The 24,639-nt window shown below is 37.1% G+C and overlaps 1 protein-coding gene across 3 annotated transcripts in view; it reads right to left on the bottom strand.

Annotated features, from left to right (window-relative positions):
• LOC141454897 (suppressor of lurcher protein 1-like) overlaps positions 1-24,639 on the bottom strand; it is a 434,339-nt gene that overhangs the window by 349,685 nt on the left and 60,015 nt on the right. For all 3 annotated transcript variants that reach the window (XM_074129590.1, XM_074129592.1, XM_074129591.1), the window contains exon 2: positions 15,796-15,859. In XM_074129590.1, coding sequence (XP_073985691.1) covers positions 15,796-15,859 — 64 coding nt within the window. The remainder of the gene's footprint in view (positions 1-15,795; positions 15,860-24,639) is intronic.

Here is a 24,639-nt window from a genome sequence, read left to right as displayed (position 1 = left end):
TGAAATAGTTTTACCCTTTTCCAGATAGTCGATGAGGATTATTCCTTACGAATCCCAAAAGACAGTCGCCATAATCTTTCCGGCCGAAGGAACGGTCTTCGCCTTTTTTGGCGCAGATTCTCCCTTGGTAACCCATTGTTTAGATTGTTCTTTGGTCTCAGGAGTGTAGTGATGTATCCATGTTTCATCCACAATGACGAAACGACGCTTAAAGTCCTGTGGATTCTTCTGGAACAGCTGCAAACCGTCCTTGCAACACTTCACACGATTTCGTTTTTGGTCAAGCGTGAGCAATCGCGGCACCCATCTTGCGGATAGCTTTGTCATGTCCAAATGTTGATGCAAAATATTATGTACCCGTTCATTCGAGATAACAATCTCACGCACCTTCACTCTTCTGTCATCCATCACCATATCATGGATTTTATCAATGATTTCTGGAGTAGTAACCTCAACAGGGCGTCCAGAACGTTCAGCGTCACTTGTGCCCATATGGCCACTCCGAAAATTTTGAAACCACTTATAAACTGTTCTAATCGAAGGTGTAGTATCACCATAATGTTTATCAAGCTTCTCTTTAGTCTCCTGAGGCGTTTTGCCTTTCATAAAGTAGTGTTTAATCAACACACGAAATTCTTTTTCGTCCATTTTTTGAAAATCACTCGACTTCCTCGATTCAAACGAATGCCAAACACAAAGAAATAGACCGATCTGGCTGAAACTTGGTGTGCTCTTTCAATAGATGCTACTAACTAAACATAACCTCGATACGCGCCAGTGGTGCTATCTCTCTGACTTTGCACGGACTTTTCAAACGACCCTCGTATTGGCCAACTTCATATTTTCCTCTGTTCTTGAGTGACGTCACTTTAATTTTTTTTTTCTAAAAATCATTACTTTTTTCCAATAAAAATGCTTATTACTTAGAAAGTTTTAGTCCGAATTCGATTCTGATGACACGGTTAGAAAGACAGATAAATTTTCTAAAAATTGACACCATTTCGAAGCATAAGTCATTCTCCAAACAGCCTCAATCTTCCTCCTGGATACTGGGAAAATAAAAGTAATCGAAAATTTTAAGAAAACTCATTAGGTCCTTATGTGACCATTATCAGACCCTAGGTGCTGGGCTCTTTTCTGTAAAAGTTTCCTTGTTTAATGGGCTTTCAAACGCGGTATATCATTTTCCAGGTTTCCTTTTGTATCTTCGTATGAGAAATTACGTTTGTTTTTACTAGAAAACGTGTTCACGAGCACTCAACAGTGTTAGTTCATCAAGTTGTTTAATTCATTGAAAACTCTTTTAGATGGACCAACAGTCAATTTTTAAAGTAGATTGTTTTAAAATAACGAAGTCAAAGGTTACAAATTGCACTTTAAAGGAAAAAAAAAAATTTCTTCTGATCTCTCTGAAATATTTGAGAAAATATTTTAAACAAGTACTATTTTTATAAACAGAAATTCATGTGTACTTACTCCAAATTACAATTTCCCACACGACTACACTGTTGGAAAAGAAAAGAATGTGAATGAACCTTAACCTTTTTTTTTTTTTGCAGGTCGTAACCTTTGACCAGAAACCTTTTATCATTAAAAGGCAGGTCAGCTTTATTTATGACATCTTTTTTTTTAGTAAAAAATTAAATTAAATAAAATATCGTTTATTTCACCCAAGATTAGTTAATTTTATGACCAGATAAGGCAGTATTTCTCGTTAATAATTTTTTATTATTATTAATCAATTCAAATTAAATCAACAGAAAATAAGTAAATACGGTGTGATTTTTTTTAACTGAATAAAATCCAGCACTAAAATAACGTGTGAATTAGTTCACACATGATACCCAGCGGCGACAAAGGGGGTGTTTTTAAATATCAATATCTATTTATAGGGCTGGGGCCACTAGGGAAAAAGCCCTGTCAACTAGTTGGTGGCGCCGCGAGAAAATGCAAATAGACAAAACAGAGCCAATTTTCATGGAAATTTATATGAAAATGCCATTTGTGAAAACTGTTGATTTAATTTTTTGTTGTTTTTTTTCTGGAAACTGGGGGCGGAGAAAGCTGTTTTTTTTTTGGGAGGGAGAATTTATTTAAATTTAAATTTCTGATTTGAGAAGTGTGGGGGGTTAGATGGAGTACATCCTCCATCAATGCTTTTAAATCTATCATTTCTATTTGAATTTTTTTTTTTCACAAAAAGCAATTTTTAAGTAAATTTAAAATTGTAGAGAACCCATTACAAATACTAGATTTTGGGTTTTAGAAATGGGTTTTATTAGTGGGCCCTTTTTTGGTTGAAATAAAGGGCTATAAAACCAAATCACTTCAAAATTTATTTATTTATTTTTACTTGTTATGACGTACAAAACTGTGACGTACAAAACTATGACGTACAAAACTATGACGTACAAAACTATGACGTACAAAACTGTGACGTACAAAATTTGATGATCAATCCTTACTCCTGTGCAAAATTTATACTATTGTCAACTGACGTTGACATTTTAATGCGCAGGCCCGTTGCACGCTGAAAGTAAATAAGAAATTACTCAGCTGTTATCCTGAATAATGACGCTTTTTTCATCCGACAGGAAAAAGAATTTCAGGAGTACAAAAAAACAAAAAAGTCTGGCGTTTTAAATGCCATCAAGGATTAACAGAACGGGGTGGAGGATCAGATAAATGTCGGATTTGAATCTTCCTGTACACTTACCTGTAACACATATATTGTACACATTTTTCTAGCAATTTTTGTCTCGATCAAAGATTAAAGCTTTCTTGTTGATCTTTTTAAATATAATACGCAGCTTCCAAAAAAAAAAATGAAATATTAATCTCACAATACCTACTTTAAATTTCACTCATCTGTAGTTTAAATAGAATTTATAATTGCTGAATAAAACCAGGTGAGAAAAACAACTTACCTGCGCTAGATTCTCGTTTACTTCCTTTAATTTTTAAGAAATACTTCTCTTTCTTTTTACTATGCCGAATACAAGGTATACAGGGATGTCAGAGGATTTTCCCTTTTTTTTTTTTTTTTTTTTTTTTGGGGCGCATCGACTGCTGAGGTCATTAGCGCCCCTAATCGTTGTAAGCTTTTCTCTTCCTTTACCTTTATCCACTCGAGCTGGGTCGGCACGCGTTTGCTGTGGGCTTCCACATACTGCACCTTGCATAGCAAGGTAGGGTGGAGCCCAGATATGTTGGAGAATATATCCCACTCATCCCCTCTTATCCATCGATCCAGTCGACGAGGGGGAGAGTGGAATATATTTGTGCCTTCCCGTATCTACATCAACTTAAGATAACAAAGCAAGACCAAAAGTGTTATTATTAATATAACTAATTACTAAACCTACTCTACCATAAGGAGGCTATTTTCCTTAGAACTATGATAATGTGCAGTACTTTTAACAAATTTTCCTGCACATTCTAAAATAAACTTAGTCTAAAAATTAACCTAGAGGGGTTGAAATACTTTTATAAAATTTCTTTCAACCCCGGACTGTGATCTATCCTAAACATTCATACAACATTCTTGCTAATAAATACATTCAAGCTAATAAATACATTCATGCCAATAAATACATTCACGCCAATAAATACATTCACGCTAATAAATACATTCACGCTAATAAATACATTCACGCTAATAAATACATTCACGCTAATAAATACACTCACACCACATTTCACACAAGGGGAAAGTACTCGATATTCCTTTCCCCTTTAAGAGAACTAAACTATAAACTAACCTAATTCTTAACCTAGATTTTACAATATAAATTAATATCCTTTAAATATGTAAATAGCCTCCTTATGTAAGGAGAACCCTCTTCAAGAATCGCGCGCTTGTCATGTGGCAGGCCTGCTCTTTCTCTTTGGCTACGCAGTGCCTGACACCCTTCCAGTACGTGCGACACTGTCAGCCTTTCTCGGCATCGGGGGTACCTCGGCCTTCTTTCAATTTTCCCTTATTGACAAACGTTTTGTTACCATGTGTGTCCTAATGAGTGACTCGGTTATACAAAGCTGGGGAGGTTATAGTGGTGTTCAAAATTAAGTGTAGGGACTTGTAAACTGTTTTATTGATTATGGATTTTGATTAGAAAAAAGTAAAGTAATGCCCGTACTTATCCAGGCAGGCTTTACTGTCCAACTACCTAATTAGGTGTCGTGGACGGAGGCAATCGTACTTTACTGTTAAATTCTCATATTAAACCACTGGGAATATAGACTAATACCGCAATACATCTTAGCTTTGCGGGTCTAACCTATAACCGCCTAACATACTTTACTATAAATTTCTCATATTAACCATTGGTAATATAGACTAGTACCGCAATACATCTTAGCTTTGCGGGTCTTGCCTATAACCGCCTAACATACTTTACTATAAATTTCTCATATTAACCATTGGTAATATAGACTAGTACCGCAATACATCTTAGCTTTGCGGGTCTAGCCTATAACCGCCTAACATACTTTACTATAAATTTCTCATATTAACCATTGGTAATATAGACTAGTACCGCAATACATCTTAGCTTTGCGGGTTTAGCCTTTACCTTGGGTACCCTGGGATCTTGCCACCAGAAGTGCAATTATTAGGTTTTCATTATATACTTGGTTGAAGTACTTGCTTTGTACTGTAATTAAATGAAGTAGCGACTTAGACTTTGCGAATCATCTCTGATACGTTTCTTTTGATGTTGTTCGTCTTCTTTGTTCAATAAGTTGGAGTTACTGGGTGATGAGGATGGTTGTGGCATAAAGTTTTTGAAATCAATGTTTCGTTTTCTGTTAAACATTACGTTCTTATGTTGATTGCTCATATCTTACAACTTGCCTGTAACCGGGTTGTAGTTTTATCTTGTTAATTTATTGTCCTTGATTCTCGTCTTTCTATTGGGTTTTAGTTTCATTTTCCATAGTCTCAGCACAAATTTAGTGGCCAATAGAAATTCCTTGTCAGAAAACTAGGCACTTTCAATGATAAGAATTTTAGTAAAAGAAACTCGGGTTAGTTTTTCATAGCAGAATTTATTTTTGCGAAAATGAAGAAAAGCATTTTCCATTCCACGTCACTCTGTAGATACGATCCAAGGTATAACTTTAGCTGTTCTCTTGTCACAGACAATAACCATCACTGGACGACGGTGAATTTTTAAGAAGAGGAAAATCTAAGAGTTTGCAGCTGGATCTGGATCTTTATTTTGGAAAACCAAACGGATAAGCTTTGATATGAAGAGCGAGTTAACTTAATAAAGTTTTCCTTCAGTATAAATCCTTTTTATTCCTGGAATCCTGCAAAAAAAAAAAAAGGATTTCTTCGTCTCTCTACTTAGGGCTTCCCTGGTTAAACATTACTTCTAATATAAAGAGACTGTAATCTGAGCTAGCAGGTTTCACAATAATGGAAGGAAACTGTGCTGTTTGTGCCTCTGTGTGAGTGTGTGTGAGTGAAAAACACACTTTTCCAAGATCATCTCGTACCTTATCTCTATGACGTCATATAAACAAATTTTACGGAATAACCAAATTTGATAAAATGTAGCGCATTTTATCTTTTATTTTAAATAAAAGTTACCTTTCTACTTCTTTCATAAAGTAAATGGAAATCTAGTTCCCGTAGTTTGAAAGGGATAACATCCCTAGCTGTGTTGTAGAAGAGTCCTTGAAATTTTAGAAGAATTGGAAATGAGTGGGAGTTGTTCACAATCAACAATTCTAGATAGCGATAACGATCTTACAGGCATTTTTAGTAAAGATCATGTTGCAAAAAACAATTGAAGACTTCACGGGAAGAAAAGGGTTAAGTCCATTTTATAGATTTTTCAGGAGAGCAACTTTAAAGTTTGAAAACGTTACAGTTTGTTTCTGTGTTTAATGAAATATGCTTTTGTAATTTATACAGTGCATTGAATGGTCCATTCTTTAGTATTCCTTAAAAGTATCGAAACAAATATTTTTAAAAATTGGGGGGGCCTCTGTGTCTATTTGTCTGTATGTCTACTTTCCAGTCTCTTGGTATAACCCTCGAATCAGATTGTGAAAATAAGAATATAATGTAATAGAGAGATCATATTTCACTATATAAACTCCATGCAACTCCCCGCGACAAAATTTCTATTCATCTGTGAGTCTAGTCCGTCTATCATACAGGGTGTTCATGACTAATTGATTTTCAGAAAATAATAATATTGTTTACATATTTTCGTGCTTTTATTTTGAATGAACTTATGTAAATTATAATAGGTATATACCTTTCATAAATAACTTTCATAAAACCACCCAAAAAAATTAACGTGTGGCTGTGTCATGGACACGGCCGTGTGTTGTACGTGAATACGTTTACGTAACGGATTACTTTTTACATAAAATATTTTTATTTATGTATTTAGGATGAAATCAAATTTGTCATTATTTTTATCGACGTTGATGAAATTAAACTCATTGAGTCGCGATTTAGAACCCAACAGTGGTGCGATACAGTCCGTTGTCGATGTAGGAAGCGATTTCATCATCCACTTGTATAATTTCAACCGCCCCAGCTGCAGATATACTGACACAGTCGTTGATCCGCTCGGCCGCATTCATTCTTTTACGTTCCCGGCACAGCTTGACTCGGTCATATGGTGTTTTATTATTACCATTCGATTGTTCTTAAGAAGTCCTTTCCAACCGTATACGATCTCTGTATTGGCTTTTCGACGCGTGTAGGCCCACATTATATATTTTTGATAATAATTTTTTTTTCCTAACATCTTATTATATTCTCTGTCACTATTTTACTCTAATGTTTTATATACAATCGATAGATTGTAACGACAGCTGACGATTAAAACTTAAACGAACATCGTAGCTTCTCCGAGTCAAAAAGTTATACTAATTGCAAATCTCGATACGCAGCAAAATGATCTCAAAATGGCGGCGCTTCCCCCTCCACCGCGTCACAGTCTTCGCATATCGTCATGAATTCTTTGATCCTTTAGCTATCCAATGGTCTAATTTAATTAATTTTGGATGTAGACGATAGATTCGAAACTATAATGCCAAAACTGTATACCCCGATTTTGTTATCATTAGGTTTTTTTGGATTGCCTCCATATGCTAGCAAATTTAAAGACGTATTCACATCAAAAAATTAATACAGCTTAGAAATGCACTCTCTCTTTCTGTCCGTTTTTTGGATGGACTTCACCCGTTTTTCTCAGTGTATACCATATATTCTATCTGGCTATAATTCTCGAGACTAACACCATTACATTCAACTAAGTTGACCCATCTCAAAGAGTTTGTGTGACGGAACTACATAACGATGCCAAAAATTCATTTTCGTCCAAAAAATTGGGCTGAATACCTTTAGCCAACCATAAACCTCTGTTTTTTTTTGGGGGGGGGGTCAATATCTGCGCCAAATAAAATGCACCAATAACTGCATCTTCCCCCAATATCTATCTATAGATACAATCCGAGATTGATTGATTCAACTCTGGAGAACGTTTTAGTGGGGGAAACTGCAAACGTTAGAAATGTCCCTCCTTTATCTAATCTTTCACCATCTCTATCCTCCAATTTTAGCTGCCCCTCCACAAAGGAGTGGGGCGGACGACCAGGACAATGGGATAACAATAAAGTAACATTAGTTCTTCGTTAAAAACGTACAAAGCTCACATTTAATTAGCTATTTATAAAGAAAAAATAATAATAAACCCTGAAGTAGAGATAACGCTGTCTTCTGAGGGCCAAAGTTGGTCAGAAGGGAAGCGTGTAATTAACTTCTTATTTAAAGATACCCTTTGTCGCCAACCCTTCAAGTGACCTCAACAGTGTCCAAAAACTCTTTAGCAATTTGTCAGAGGAGTTTTAATGACATTTTAGGTTTTAACCTCCTTTATTTCATTCTTTTTGGGTTTATTCAATTTCACACTTCGATAAACACTTTTTTTTCGTCTTTTTTAATTATTTTGCTGCGCAACCCCCCGGCACACCTAATCCTTTAGTTTCACATTCCCCTTACTACTTTTTCGAAGGCTGTGTGGCTAACTTTTACAGCATCCTTCATTTTACTTATGTTTTTTTAATTATTCATTTTCAAATTTCATCAACAGAGACCAAAAATCTATTATGGTTTAAGAAATTAACGAAAAAATAGCTAATCAAATTAATGTAATAAATTATAAGATATCAAAATGATTTAAATAACTTCTTTAAATAACGTACAGACTACTTGGACGACACTCCAAATTGCCCCTTGAACTCAAACGCTTAGATTAGATTAGCTTTGCAGGTCTAGCCTACAATTGCCTAACATACTTAACTATAAATTCTCTCATATATGTATTAACCATTGGGAATATAGACTAGTACCTCAATACATCTTAGCTTTGCGGGTCTAGACTATCTAACCGCCTGACATACTTTTCTGTAAATTTCTCATATTAACCATTGGGAATATAGACTAGTACCGCAATACATCTTAGCTGTGTGGGTCTTGCCTATAAACGCCTAACATACTTAACTATAAATTCCCTCATTGGGAATATAGCCTAGTACCGCAATACATCTTAGCTTTGCGGGTCTAGTCTTTACCCTAGACACCCTGGGATCTTGCGCAGTAGCAAGGCCTAAGCCACTGCGACCCCTTTGGATCTATTGTGGCTCCCCTCACTCTAAAGCTCACCCTCCAGACCCAGACCTTTTGATCAGACTCTTAATTCTGGAGAGCGGCTCCCTGGGTAAAACTCTCAGAGCCTTGGTTTTTCCTTCCCCGAGAAGTAACATCCTTAGCCCAGACAAGCCCCTCACACTAACACAACACGTGCAGTGCCGTTTCCTCCTACAGAGGCTATGCGATGTATGTGTTTTCTGAGCCTGCAGTGGTCAGTTAATAGACCTACAATCATCCTTATAGCCCCACGGCTTTGACGGATTAATTCTACAGTCAGCCTCAATTCAATACGTACAACACAATTCACAAACCTATGTGGACTTACGGACTAGAGCTGTCTGGGGTTCAGCCAAACCTACAAACATACGGACAGTACAAACATTTCAATCAAAACTACTGCCGACAGATAGTTGACGCTCCTTTCTACGGTGACCAACCTCACTCTTAAACGACCTCAACATCCTATTCGTACACCAAATCGCCAAGACGAAATATTTGAAGTTCCATACTGCTCTCTCGACTAGCCCTAATACTCTTGTACTGTCTCTCGTCTCCTCTGACATCCCTAATACTCCTCGCCGACTGAAACGCCAGTGTCCCATAGACTTCCTTGAGGTCTGAAGACCAAAAGATCATTATTCTCCTATAGAGAGTGCTAGCGCTAGGTAGTTTCTCTCCTCCTGCTCTCCTCCCGCACCAGCTCATCACTCTCTCCATATTTACTTATTGTTTACAATGTATACAGATTGTAAATTACAAAATAAATTAAAATAAATAAATAAATAACTTTCCTTAAATAACATCTACGAAAAACGCATCACTAAGATTACGATCCTTTCACCAGTTATTCCAGAATAATGGGGGGCAGTGAACAACATTGGGCCGAAGTCCATGTGAGCTGGTACATCTTTTTAGGGATTGGGCAGCCAGAAGCTCAGGGCCAGTCAACATGCCTTCAAAGATGCCCTAGCCAATTCAGACTTCCTCTTCTCCAATCTCTGCTTCATCGTTTTCCCTTACTTCCTTATTTCTTGCCAGACATCGCTATCCCATATTCCATCCTTTCGCGATGACTCCAGCAATCCCTCATCATTTAGTAGCTAGGATATCCTCGATGATCGAGTGGAAAATTCTGTTTTTATTGCAAGTACTAGGCTCAACAAACCAACTTCCTCTTCTCCGCACATCCCCCCTTCCTCACTTCCTCCTCCTTCTTAACTACATAAAACCAGAAATGCTATTGTATGGTCTCTTCAAACTTGTGGAGATTAAGAGTTTTTTTGCTCAAGATTTTGTTCTTGTTCTTGGAAATCCTTGTGTTTGAATCCCATGTCACGTTCAGGCCACACTGTTAGTCCTGAAAATCCCTTAAAAAAACTTAAAAACTAAATCCTGGACTTGGAGCAGTTGTAAGTTATTACTGCTAATACTCTGCAAAATCTGCTATATTATAACTCACGTACTACTTCGTAACTTTCTCCTAACTTCCATTTTCCCACCACTCATAAACAGTACTTTTGTTGAACAAAGAATTTTTACTATATTAAATATTCGTGAAATTGGATTTTGATGCTTAAATCCAATTGGAGAGGAAGCCCAAAAATTTTCCACCCCCGCTCCCTAAACTGAGTTTTCCTCAGCAAAATCTTTCCAAACACCCAGTTCTAGCTTTTAATTGTTACCTCCAATTAAAAGAAAACAACCTAGTTTTCCAGAAAATCATGGAAAATTTGGAAAAACCCTTAGGGACCATAAAATATGATCATTGTTAGTTACTTACAGTATTGATGTAACAATAAGTATATTACCAGCGTAAGGGATAGTAAAAAGGAAGAAGAACGGGAATTAATTTATGAAAAACGGAAGAGAGATCTAGTCAGCTGGCCGAATGGGGAAAAAGAACACAGAGACTTTCCGCTGCAATCCGCGCCCTCCTGGGACCACAAAGTAGGGGGACAAAATCGCTCAGCTTCTTTCCTTTGCTGGTCTTTAGCTCTTATTCTCCTTCCCACTCACACACTGGACGCCGAGTAAGTCGAAGTAATATACTCTAGGTCGACGTGAATGGTTAGATTAGATTCGTATGTGGGAGCATTGACTATGGTGCGTTGGATTTTGGAGATTGTGCGGATTGAATGCGATTTATGATTGGTAGTCCCGCATAGTTGGAGCCAGTACGGTGGCAGAAATGAACATTTTTACAAAAAAAAAAAGAAAAAGTAATCGCCTATTTTTTCAGGCGGGGCTTAACGTCTAACTACCAATTAGTTATCGTCGACGGAGGCGACTAGCGAACATACTTTACTGTAAATTTCTTTTATTAACCATTAAATAAAACCCAAGGTCTAAGACCGGGGGAATCGAACCCACTAAACCTGCAATACATCTTAGCTTTGCGGGTCTAGTCTATAACCGCCTAACATACTTTACGGTAAATTTCTTTTATTAACCATTGGGAATATAGACTAGTACCGCAATACATCTTAGCTTTGCGGGTCAAGCCTATAACCGCCTGACATACTTTACTGTAAATTTCTGATATAAACCATTGGGAATATAGACTAGTACCGCAATACGTCTTAGCTTTGCGGGTCTAGCCTATAACCGTCTAACATACTTTACTATAAATTTCTCATATTAACCATTGGGAATATAGACTAGTACCGCAATACATCTTAGCCTATAACCGCTCGGCTACTGTGGTGCCTCAACACTTCCTTGTACTTAGAGTGAGAAAGAGTGTTATTTTCCATATCAGAAAAAGTACGAGTCGTATGTTTCTCTCTTGTTTACCCTTCTTTGAATTTTTCCATCGCAATTCTCAAATCTAGAGCTAGCATGGAGTTTTATTTTCTCGCAGAATTTTATATTATTCTTAGTTAAATGAAAAAAGAAAAACGAGAGAAAAGATTTTAATCAAAAGAGGCAGAAACCCGACCTTTTTAACTATTTAACTGGATACTTTACTAACATAGAGAGTGAAAGACATGTTCCACCATTTCGTGGAGATGACAGGAACTCCACAAGGAATGCCAACTGTAACAAACTTCAAATATAAAATTCCCTTTCTGTGTAACAAAAAAGAAACTTCTAGCATGTATACCGCACGACTTTCAACCACAGTTCAGGGGGGTTTCTAACTTCTAAATTTTTTAAACTCCCAATTTCAAAGTATATTAAATATATATATTATATATTCGACAAATAAGAAGAAGTCCAGAATAAGCGCTTCATGTCGGCCATATTTCTTCAAATGAGAAATTTAACTTAGGTATTTAATTCCCATAAATGAGGTCTAAATTATACTGAGAAAACACTTTAGAGGAAAGATTGCCTCCAGTTTCCTTCCCCCACCCTCCGAAACGGATTTATTATTATTATTATTATTATTATTATTATTATTATTATTATTATTGGCTGGATGACGGACCATGGGCTGTCCCTTGCCCTAAGCAAGACTGAAATCGTGGTTTTGACCAAATCGAGAATAGATAAGATCCTTCCATTTCGAATCGGTGAAGAAATCATTGAGTCTAAGCCGGCAGCAAAGTACCTCGGATTGATGATAGACTGTAAGCTGAGCTTTGGAGAGCATATTAGAAGAGCGGCTGACAAGGCGGTTAAAGCGGTGACTCGGTTGGGGAGATTGATGGCTAATGTGAATGGGCCCAAACCAAGTAAGCGTCGACTACTGATGTCTGCGACACAGTCGGCCTTACTATATGGAGCCGAGATTTGGGCAGATACTCTGAATAAGGAGTTTTACAGGAAGCGGATCGATCATGTCCAAAGACTGAGTGCCCTACGGATCGCTTCAGCATACCGCACTGTATCGGGTCCAGCTATTCTGGTAATTGCAGGAGTGATACCAATCCATTTATTAGCCAAAGAGAGGAGGGCTATATACCTACGGAACGCAGAGCTCAGAAAAGCAGCAGTCCGTAAGGAAGAAAGGGATCGTACCCTGCAGAATTGGCAGGTAGCCTGGGAACAGGAGTCCAGAGGGAGATGGACTTCGAAACTCATTAAGCATGTAAGACCATGGCTGGAGAGGCGGTCTGGGGAGGTTAACTTTTATCTCACCCAGTTCTTGAGTGGACATGGATATTTTAGGTCGTATCTCCATAGGATGGGAAAGGTGGCCTCTCCGTGCTGCCTCTTCTGTCCAGAGGTGGTTGATGACGCTTCCCACACATTTTTTGTGTGTAGTCAATGGGCTACTCAGCGTGACCAGCTGGTACAGAAGATAGAGGATTTCTGTCCGGACTCTATCATCGATAAGATGATAGGCCAAGAGGAGACCTGGAACAGTGTGTCAAGCTTTGTTCACTCGGTTCTTCAAGAGAAAAAAGGGTATTTAGATGCATAGAAAGAAATAGGAGAGGGCCTTTAGGGCCTATAAAGACCTGGCCTGAAGTAGTGTGCTGAACAGTTCCGGGCCAGTGTTCCGCAGTTAGAGGAGGTGTTTTAGTGGGTAGCCCCCGGGAGTCCCACACTTCGCGCATAAAGCGTTTCACCTACCTTCGATAAAAAAAAAAAAAAAAAAAAAAAAAAAAAAAAAAAAATTATTATTATTATTATTTTTTTTTTTTTTTTTTTTTTTTTTTTTTTTTTTTTGGCGCATCAACAGCTGAGGTCATTAGCGCCCGGAGCTTTTTCCAGTGCACTGCCGGCCTCCGGACAGTGTTCTCTCGTTACAGACAACACTGTCCATCACCGGACAGTGAGCTGTAAGAAGCTCCTAGGAAGAGAAAATCTAAGGGTCAGCTGCTGGATTCGAACCCGGGACCTCCGCGTGGGAGTCCAGTATGCTAACTATTATTATTATTATTATTATTTTTTTTTTTTTTTTTTTTTTTTGGCGCATCAACAGCTGAGGTCATTAGCGCCCGGAGCTTTTTCCAGTGCACTGCCGGCCTCCGGACAGTGTTCTCTCGTTACAGACAACACTGTCCTTTACCGGACAGTAAGCTGTAAGAAGCTCCTAGGAAGAGAAAATCTAAGGGTCAGCTGCTGGATTCGAACCCGGGACCTCCGCGTGGGAGTCCAGTATGCTAACTATTATTATTATTATTATTATTATTATTATTATTATTATTATTATTATTATTATTATTATTATTATTATTATTATTATTTGGCTGTGATTCCAAAGTATAGTGTTCACAAGCAGAGCGAATTGGAGAGCGGTCACAACTTTTGCTAGAGAGGTTTTAATAAGTAAAAAAAGGGAGTTGGATGAGGAGGATGCGAACCCCTAATTGGGGTCAGTTTGGGGGGGCCTAGCCCGATGTAATGCTGCATAAGTGAATCCAGGCTAGGTCCAGAGATGAAGGGGGGTGTTTTAGCCGGAAAAAAAAAATTATTTGGCTGTGGCTAGAGACGACCCTACCTCATCGGCTACCCAAAGAAAACTAACAGCTTCAACATAAGTCCAAATCTTAGACAATAAATCCATACTAAAACTTGCACCACCAACGGATTGATCCCACGAAATCAACCATTAATCTTAAGAGAAAACACCCTAAGCTCTTCGCCGTTGACGTCCCCTTGCATGAGTTTTTGGGAAAATAAATAAAGTCAAAGAAGCAAATAAGTTCACGGCCTAATGGTAAGGCTGGGACCGGATGTGAAAATAAGCAGGAATAACCTGGTTAATAAGGAGAACCAGGAGAGAGATCCTGGTCAGTTGTTAGTCTGTTGTATCAGCTACTGGGATTTTAATATCATTGGTGGAAATAGTATGTACAGAGAGTGGGAGAGAGTGAGGAGGAGATACAGCATCCTTTGTGTGGAAATTGTAGCAATTTTTCCAAGCGAACACTTGGCTGCCAATGAATTAACACCGGTCTGGCAAAACTGTTTATTTTAATTTCCACCTGGAAAATTATTTTCATGATTTTCTCTACCCCTTCTCCACCTCCTCCACCAGTACTTGTGTAGTTTTTCACAATTCATTGGGAAAAGTTTACATTCCAGTTGATTATTTTCTATTTTCTTTTATTTACTTGAAACAAATCTGGTGTGAAAAACCACACTGATATATATACTTTTTCCCCTTGTACAGTTTTAATTAAATTTTCTTTCTCTTGCTGCTTTTGTTTTCCCCCCCGGGAAATGTCTACTCTGGATTTTCTGTAAACTTTGCATGCGCTTTACGTTCACGTCGGCTACGGGAAATAATGAAATGATCAACTATCTGTTTGATGTGGAATGATTGGTTGGAACGATTGATTTCAGCACTGCAAAAATTGGGTCCTTGAAATTTGTCGAAAACGACCACAGCGCCGTTTTCTGCGTGGTCCTCAACGACGAAGGTAACTACCAGAGAGGAATTAGTACAGACGTTTGAAAAGGTGTTAATCCGTTGACCAGAGATCAGTGTATTATAGTGGAAAACTTTTCATCTTCAACTCATTCAATTTCCGGCCGATAATGTGAGAAACTTATGTGCATCCGTTTTCTCGCAACAGGACAGAGGTCGCAGAAAGTGGTCTATATAGACCCCCCGGGGTTCTATTTAACAAAAGTAGGGGTCAATCTGAGCCAGGGGGGTCGAAGGAAAAACAATTTCGAACCCAATATAGCGGAACCTTGCAAAGAAACACCAGGCACACCCATTTCATTAATTAAGAAGCAATACTGTAGTTACTTTACTTATTATTTAATAAATATTAAGGTATTTAAATTTCAACATTAAGATATTTTTCATAAAACTATTTGTTACAATGTAAAATTACTTTAACAAAATGTCGAAAATCATAAAATAAATGTACAAACACAGTACCTAATAGATAGTTTTATTTTTAATTAACTGAAAATTACTTTTATGGGGGTCGATGGAGATTTCGAAAAATTATATAGGGGGGAGGTCCTCATGATCAAAAAAAGTTTGGCGACCCCTGCAATAGGATGTATGTTATATGCAATATGATCTTTTTTTGTCAATCAATGCTGGCTGTTGGCCTTAAATTGCAAACGCGAAACGCATGAAGAATTGATGAGCTACAACTTTAAAAGACAAATGCGGAATTAAACGCGATATTAAACTAACATTGTATTCAAAAGTTTTTTTGTTTTTTTTTCAAAATATAAAGAGCGGAAGTGACACTTACTTGGGTTAACTGCATCTCCGGCGATCACCACGAACAATGTCAGCGCTGTGCACCTCAGCCACATCTGCAACAGACGATTGGGTACTTAATTCACTTCCGCTTCTCAACTTTTCGAAATACATGAATTTAAAATTAATTTATTTACGTCTTCTGCTTCCAGATAAATATATATACGAGGTGTGGCTATTAGATAACGAGACTGATGCTGTAAAACATTTTATTTTGAATTTATACATATTTAGTTATTATCACCTTCAATATACACCACTCCCCTATCCCTACAACGCTCCATGCGAATTTACCATTGTTCGAAACAGTGCTGGAAGTCTTTTTCTGTGAGCTCCTGCATGACGCGTGCCGCTTTTGCTTTTTCGCAGCTTCAACTGGACTGAAATCTTGTTCCTTTTAATTCAGATTTGACTTTGGGGAACAGATCTAAAGTCACATGGGGCCACCAGGTCAGGCTGTATAAGGCGAATGGCCCAAAAACTGGGAACTGGGTACTTGACTAGAAACGTCGTCTTGACAGACAAAATGCAGTGTGGGCCGGCGCCGGTTGTCTTGATGGAGAACCCCGTGACTTGTCCTTCCACAAATCGGGGCGTTTTTTTCCCTTACTCTTTCACCAGAGTTGAGCAAGCACCTCATGGTAGTAATGTTGATTAATTATAATCGATATTTTCATCCGTTTTGAACGTGGAAGGGCGGACCCGGGCGGTCATCAGCTCCGACGTTTTCTCGGCCATCTTTGAAACGCTTGAACCACTCAAAAACTCAGCGCTTCGTGATAAACATGAATCACCATAAACTTCTTTTAATAAAAGATAAGTTTCAGTAGCGGTTTTACCAAGTTTCATGTGAAATTTCAAACGACAATTCGTTGCTCTACTACATGTGTAGTATCATGTTTTTCGGCAAAACGAAACTAACACCTCTTACACAAACGACGGTTCCGGTCAGACAGATTTCTCTACACAAACACGTGAGACGCTGCAATCGAAAGAGAAGGCTTTACGCTGCACAGCTGTCGGTCGTTAGGATTTGGTGCATGCATAGTTGTTCTGTAGCAGCATCAGTCTCGTTATTTTATAGCCATTCCTCGTATATTTCGATGTTTTATTACATTTTATTACAATTTATGGTTTTAATAGTAGCAATATGTGCTAGAAGTGTGGGTGAACACCCACAACAATTCAGATTTGTATCTGACCGACCCTAAAAACCATTAACGTTACTATAATTAAAAATAATAATATACCTACATTAATTACTTAGTGCTTAATATTTTAAATTGTGGGTAAATATAAATACTTGATTGCCATTTACATATTGATTTAGAGGATGGAAAGCAATTACTTTTTTTACAAATATTTGTATAATTATTTTGGAATGGTATTAATGGGCTGCTTATCCTAAACTACATGAACATTTGAGGTCATATGCAAATGTAAACGTCATTTAAAATGTGAATAGGTTCACAGTATTGGATAATATTGTTGATTTTATCCGTCATGTTTTATTTTATTGTATCCTTGACCTGTTTCAGAATTGCATTCATCTTCATAGGTAGTTTTTTTTCACTTCTGATGATGGACGAAAGCTCGAAACCGGTCAGGGATAATTAATTATAATTTTACTAAAGTAAAGTAATTGCCTATTTATTCAGGCGGAGCTTTACATCCAACTACCAAATTAGGTGTCGTGGACGGAGGCGACTAACAAACATACTTTACTGTTAAATTTCTTATATTAACCATTGGGAATATAGACTAGTACCGCAATACATCTTAGCTTTGCGGGTCTAGCCTATAACCGCCTAACATTCTTTACTATAAATTTCTCATATTAACCATTGGGAATATTAGACTAGTACCGCAATACATCTTAGCTTTGAGGGTCTAGCCTATAACCGCTCGGCTACAGTGGCGCCTCATTTATTACTAATTTATTACGGATTTAATATGGTGTAATGATTGGAGAAATCGTATAAACTAATTTAGACAATCATATTACCTTTATAATTGAATCTGTTTAAGGGAAATAATATAATTAATATACACGTATCGCTTGACTCTCTAAAAGTAAATCTCCCGAAAATTGGTAAATCACGTTATCACAGGTTACTTTTCTTGAGATATGGAATTTCCACTTTTTATTTTAGAGCAAATTTTGGGATGATGATAAATAAAAAAAAAAATGATACATATATAATTACTTTTTGTTAGTTTACGGTTTGATACTAGCAGCTTTCTGAAGTTACAGATTAGCGAGGAAAATGTCCCTAACTGCTTTAAAATGGATTTTCCGAGATAAAAGTATAGTGGTACTTTTCCGGTTAGGGGTTTTTCTTTCTTTAACTTGGAATTTTTACAGCATGGTGTAAGTTTGTTTGTATTACGAGATGTCAAAGCGGCGGCAATTAAAAAAAAAACTTGAAATTAATAAAAAAGGTGAATTTAGGCAAGATTTTCCCAGGATAGCAACCAAGATTAAGCAAAGGAAAATGGAAAAACCGCATGAACCGAAAAACAAATGTTGACAAATCAAGAAGAGAAGGTTGGTTTTTCCAGACTGGCAATCTACTCTACTTGAGACGACAGATGCATACTTACCCAAAGGCTGAGAGAAGTGTAAACTGAACAGTGTTTGGCAATTTCCCACTAAATAAGTGAAACTGGAGGAGTTTTCTGAAGGGAACGGTTGAGTGGGAAACTGTTAAGTTTTAATAGGAAAATCTTCTCCCAACTTTACCATTTCCACCTTTTTGCTCGCTCAAACATCCCACCTGCAGTTTAATGTTGAGGTCGATGAGGAAATTTGACGAAAGTAGGGACTTAGTGTAAATAATCTCCAAGTCACATTTCCATTTATTATACAGTAGGCGGCTAAAGTACCAGTAAAGAAAGAAGATAGATAGAGTGATCTGCTCTGAATCCTTCTCTTTCTACAATTACCCAAAATTGCTTTCCACTTATTTCAACGAACCTACTTAATGCGAACTAACAAAATATTTACATGAAAACCGTACAACATACTTGAATGACAAATTACAGGGGACTCAGTCCCAGACATAGGCCAGACCTAAAACTATTTTTCCAAAAACACCCAGGCAGCTTTGCGGCATGCATGAAGCTTTAGGACTGGAGGACCCAGGCCCTAGACGGCTCTTCGGTCCTATACCACCAGTTAGCTCTATAACTGGTATAAATTTCAATGTTAAAATTAACTCTATAACTAGTATAAATAGTAATTTTTTAGTGATTATAGTTATTGAGATATAGAAGGTTAAATTTTGGTTGTTTTTAAATTCGTTTAAATTTCAAACATCTATATCTCTCTTTGTATTGTTCCGATTTTAATAAACTCTTCACCGAATTATATAAAGGTCACCTCCAAGCTTTTAGACAGAGGCATGTCAGTACATGAAATGATGGACATTGTTCTGGTTGGGGGGGTTAGAGCTTTACCTCTAGGTTACTAGGTGCCAGCTTAAATTGAGGTCAATGATTCGCTTAATAAGGTTCTGGGGCCACGATTTCATTTCTTGATTTTCAGAGAGTTTACAGTGTGCATGTCTTAAGGTGAATTGATGACGTTCTTAGCGGATATTTGTCTTCTGTCTTATGGTAGCGTCGTCTTGGTGATTGTGGGATGTCCCTAAATGAGCGCTGCAGTCAACCACGAGCGGTTTTAAGGGCCTACTTGAGAGAATTCGTCTTGCTTACTTGAGCCACTAGTTAATGCTGACTGCATTCCAAATTCGTTATAAATACATCCCCGGGATGCTGTGGATCTTCAATCACTTCCTTCTTTTCTATTTTGCCGAATACATTGCCATGGGCACAACCCTCAATCACTAAAAACCAAATTTGACAAGTAGTTTTCTAAATTTTTCTCATTATCCTCTCTACTGATTTATCAATTTTAATAAGAAAAATTTATAACCGTAATAGCAACGAGAATAAATAAAAAGTTTTTCACTGTTAAATGCTTGCTCCAAAATTACCAGTAAATTCCTGCAGGCGACCCTGGTCATTAAATAGAGGCGGGCCAACTTGAAAAGAAAAATAGGTTTCCCAAGGTGTTTTCCTTTTTTTTTGTCAAAGAGAGGAAAGAGAGGAAAATAGCCTAGAGAAAACACAACTCTAGTTTTTCTTTATTTTTCTTTTTATTACCTTCCAACTTTTTCTCCTTTTGCTCAAACTGCTGTTTGATTTTTTTTTTTTTTACCAGAGTTAGTTGGCAACACTGAATAGCGATTCACTTTTTTCAGTTGACTGCTCCAGTTAAGTTTGTCTCATTTATTTCTAAAAATGGGATTCAAAAAATAAATGTTTAACTTTTGAGATTTTCAAGTAACATAATTGTCCTGATTACCTGAGAGGAAAGAGGCTCTGCCTCTCCTATTTCCTCTGGGTACAACTATTAACTGAGATAAAGATTAAACCTAATTCTGGGAATTGTCTCAAAAAACTACTTTCTCCCAATTCAATTATTCCAACTATCCATTTTTCAGGGTATATATATATATATAAAAAATAGTTTCCCAGATAACTATAGTTGGTCTACTTCGGAATAATCATATAAATAGAAAGCAAGATAAAAAGAGTTAAATTATGGTTAAGTTCAAATACCTATTGCTAATTGTATAAAATTTAGTAAAAATCTATCGAGCAGAAACCGAGATATTTAGAGTTATAGTTTGGTTCGGTTTGAAACAGTGAAAACTTTAACTTCAAATATCTTGCAAACTACTCGATAGATTTTGTTTATATTTCACCTGTATATGGAGACTACTATTGTCTATAATTGTACAAAATTTAGTAAAAATCTATCGAGCAGAAACCGAGATATTTAGAGTTATAGTTTGGTTCGGTTTGAAACAGTGAATACTTTAACTTCAAATATCTCGTAAACTACTCGATAGATTTTGTTTATATTTCACCTGTATATGGAGACTACTATTGTCTATAATTGTATAAAATTTAGTAAAAATCTATCGAGCAGAAACCGAGATATTTAGAGTTATAGTTTGGTTCGGTTTGAAACAGTGAATACTTTAACTTCAAATATCTCGTAAACTACTCGATAGATTTCGTTTATATTTCACCTGTATATGGAGACTACTATGGTCTATAATTGTATTAAATTTAGTAAAAATCTATCGAGCAGAAACCGAGATATTTAGAGTTATAGTTTGGTTCGGTTTGAAACAGTGAAAACATTAACTTCAAATATCTCGTAAACTACTCAATAGATTTTGTTTATATTTCACCTGCATATGGAGACTACTATTGTCTATAATTGTTTAAAATTTAGTAAAAATCTATCGAGCAGAAACCGAGATATTTAGAGTTATAGTTTGGTTCGGTTTGAAACAGTGAATACTTCAATACTTCAAATATCTCGTAAACTACTCGATAGATTTTGTTTATATTTCACATGTATATGGAGACTACTATGGTCTATAATTGTATAAAATTTAGTAAAAATCTATCGAGCAGAAACCGAGATATTTAGAGTTATAGTTTGGTTCGGTTTGAAATAGTGAAAACTTTAACTTCAAATATCTCGCAAACTACTCGATAGATTTTGTTTATATTTCACCTGTATATGGAGACAACTATTGTCTATAATTGTGTAAAATTTAGTAAAAATCTATCGAGCAGAAAATGAGATAATTTGAGTTAAAATTTGGTTCGGTTTGAAACAGTGAAATGTTTAACTTCAAATATCTCGTAAACTATTCGTCTGTTGGGTTTTATATTTTACTTGTATATGGTGAAAAGTATTGCCTATAATTGGCTAAAAAAAATTTTTATTTATTTAATTGCTGAACATTTAAGTAACTTAATCTTGGTTTTCTTTTTAAAGGAGACCTTTAAATCTAGCTTAGCTTAATTAAGACTCGAAGTCTGTCCTGTTTCCTGGAAAGTGCAGCCAATTGCGTTGACTCTTGGTAGTGTGAAGGAGATATCAATCATGCATTGACTCCATAACTCTTGGCTTCAGATATATCAGCGTACAAGTAGCTTGAAAGATTTTGTAAATATATCGCTCTTAAGCCGTAAACACTGTTCAGAAAATGTTGAATGATGAGTAATACAATTTGAGCTTTAGAAGAGCTTTTACTCCATTATCTTCACCCAGTTTGCATGATTGAAGTTAATTGATTTAAATAAGTCCGAGGTCTCTGTTGAGCTTTTTGAAGTTTAAGTTCATTAAAATCTTGTAAAATTTGATTTGTTTAACTCTTTATATTATTTTTGATTTTGATTTATTTGTGACTTGATTTCTTAGGCAATTCTGCCTCTTTATTTCACTTTTTCATTTAGTTAAATTCAGGACTGAGATGGCGTAAAAGAATTGGTTCAATTTCTATTGGCAGGAGAGAGAAGCTGGGACGTTTTGTCCTTACCCCACGCACAAAAGGGTGCTGCCAAGATATTGGAGAGAGGAGTAACAGGATTGAAGGTGTAACAGGACGAAGAAATAAATAAAGAAGATGCACGACGTTTAGGAGAGTTGGCCGGGGTCGGGAATCAATATATATGTATATATATATATATATATATATATATATATATATATATATATATAGGGAGCTGTGATCTAGGAGCGAACGGCAGCATCAGGCCTAACAAACCGGGGTCAGGGGACCTCGTCACTTCCGCCATTCAACTTCTTTCTATCGGTTCTCTTTTCTGTTCGCCCCTTCTTCCGGTTTCTTTTTTCCTCCCCCCTCCCCACACTTTTCCCATTTGGAAGGTGCTGGACTGTCAATGAAAAGGGCGTTTTTCTTCTGTTTCTTTTTATCATCTTCTTCAGTGGTGATGTAAGAATAAAATGCAAGTTAGGGCGTCAGTTTTACTGAAGACCTCCTCATTTTTTTCTTTTCTTCTGCTTTATCTTGTAGCCTCGTCATTTTTACAGAAAATACAAGAGTAGGGCTACGGATTGCAAAAAAAAAAGAGCTCTCTGCCTGTAGTAGTATCATTAAAGGAGGTCGCTGTGACTAGTTATTTTATAGTTAGATTTCCAGCTGGAAACCTTGCTACCTAAACTTTAGGCACCCATTTTTTAAAGTTTTATCAGAGTGATCTAGAGCATCCAGCATTGGGCAATAACTCTAAGTGGTTTAAACGTCTTCGATTAGATTAGATTAGACTAGGGCGGCTTCAAGGCCTACGCCACTACTACCCCATTGAATCTATTGTGGTTCCCCTTACTCTAAAGCTCACCCTCCAGACCTGTCCTTTTAATCAGACATTTAATGCTGGAGAGAGACTTTTGGGTAACAGTCCCAAACCAGCCTTAACGTCTTCGATTAGTTTACGCGGGAAAAAAAGGAAATAGAAATAAAAATTTTAGAAATTGCCTCATCTGAAGGTTTCCGGTTTTAAAGCGACATTTTTCCCACACAAGGGACCTTACAGATTATTGAAAACGGAAATTTACACTATTGACGGATTTCCATCGTCTCAGGGCCTTGGTTTTTCCTCCCCGAGAAATAACATCCTTAGCCACACGAGCCCCTCACACTGACACAACAACACGTGCAGTGCCGTTTCCTCCTCTTCCTGACCAGAACCTACAGAGGCTATCATCTGCCAGGCCCATGCGATGCATGTGTTTTCTGAGCCTGCAGTGGCCCAGTTAATAGGCCCTACAATTATCCTTACAGCCCCACGGCCTTGACTGATTCATTCTGCAGTCAGCCTTGGCGAATAGCACAGCCTTTAATAGCCCACCACTCCTGAGACCAATTCTGCACCCATAAGTTAATGGCCGCAGTCTTCACACACTTCGAAAAAAAACCCAAAACAGGGCTCCGGGCCAACGAAGTGTCCCGCAGAGCCTTCCCGGGGTCAATAAATCTGCCGCTTCGTTTCCCTTATGCCCTGAATGACCAGGCACCCGCACTAGAAAGACCTTATTTTGGTCACTAGTTTCTTTCAGGGCATCCAGACAGTCCCATATACCAGCCTTAACGTCTTCGATTAGTTTACACGGGAAAATAAAAGTAAATAAAAAATTTTAGAAATTGCCTCATCAGAATGTTTCCGGTTTTAAAGCGAAATTTTTCGCACACATAGGTACCTTACAGATTATTGAAAACGGAAATTCACACTATTGACGGATTTCCATCATCTTGCCAGGGCGGATATGAATAGATAAAAAGCGATCTGTTTTGTAAAGGCCTAGACTCACATTGCTGCCATAACAGGGTCATCTTCCAATTAGAGAGACGGGAAGTTAAGGCACAAACAGGGCAAAAAAGCCCTATTCCCAAATGTTTTTAAAACCCTATAGACATGAATAAAAGTCTGACTGGTTATGTGTCTGTGTCTGTGTGTCTGTGTGTCTGTTTAGGAGGAGGAGGATCTATAAAGGGCGAATTTACCCAGGACATAAAATACTGTAACTACCTAAAATGGTAAAGGTATTTCCCAAGTGACGTACAAGAGCGGCGGGGCGGGAGGGAACCCCCAGGAAAATGGTTTTCCACAGTCTGTTGTACGGAGTTTCCACCACCCGATCATCCTGTATTAGTCCGTGGACTAAATACTTGTGCCAGTGTCTGTGTGTGTGAACTGTGTATATTAATTCAAAGTTTTGTTGTATTTCAATAAATTGAAATACAAGAGAGGGGGAATACATTAAAATATATAAATTGATATACCATTGGCCTGTAAAAAAAAAAAAAGCAATCAAAAATAAAATAAATAAAATACCCCCCAACAAAAATTATAACTTGTTCATAAAACTTTTAATTGGCTAAAAAGTCTCAAATTTTTCTATTCACGTGCTCTAATTGGACGAAATCTGTCAGGCTCCGCCCTT

The sequence above is a fragment of the Rhodnius prolixus genome, unplaced genomic scaffold (genome assembly GCF_049639745.1).
Source record: "Rhodnius prolixus isolate KJV_2025 unplaced genomic scaffold, Rpr scaffold_15, whole genome shotgun sequence".
Lineage (NCBI taxonomy): Eukaryota > Metazoa > Arthropoda > Insecta > Hemiptera > Reduviidae > Rhodnius > Rhodnius prolixus.
This window is presented reverse-complemented; position numbering and strand designations above follow the sequence as displayed.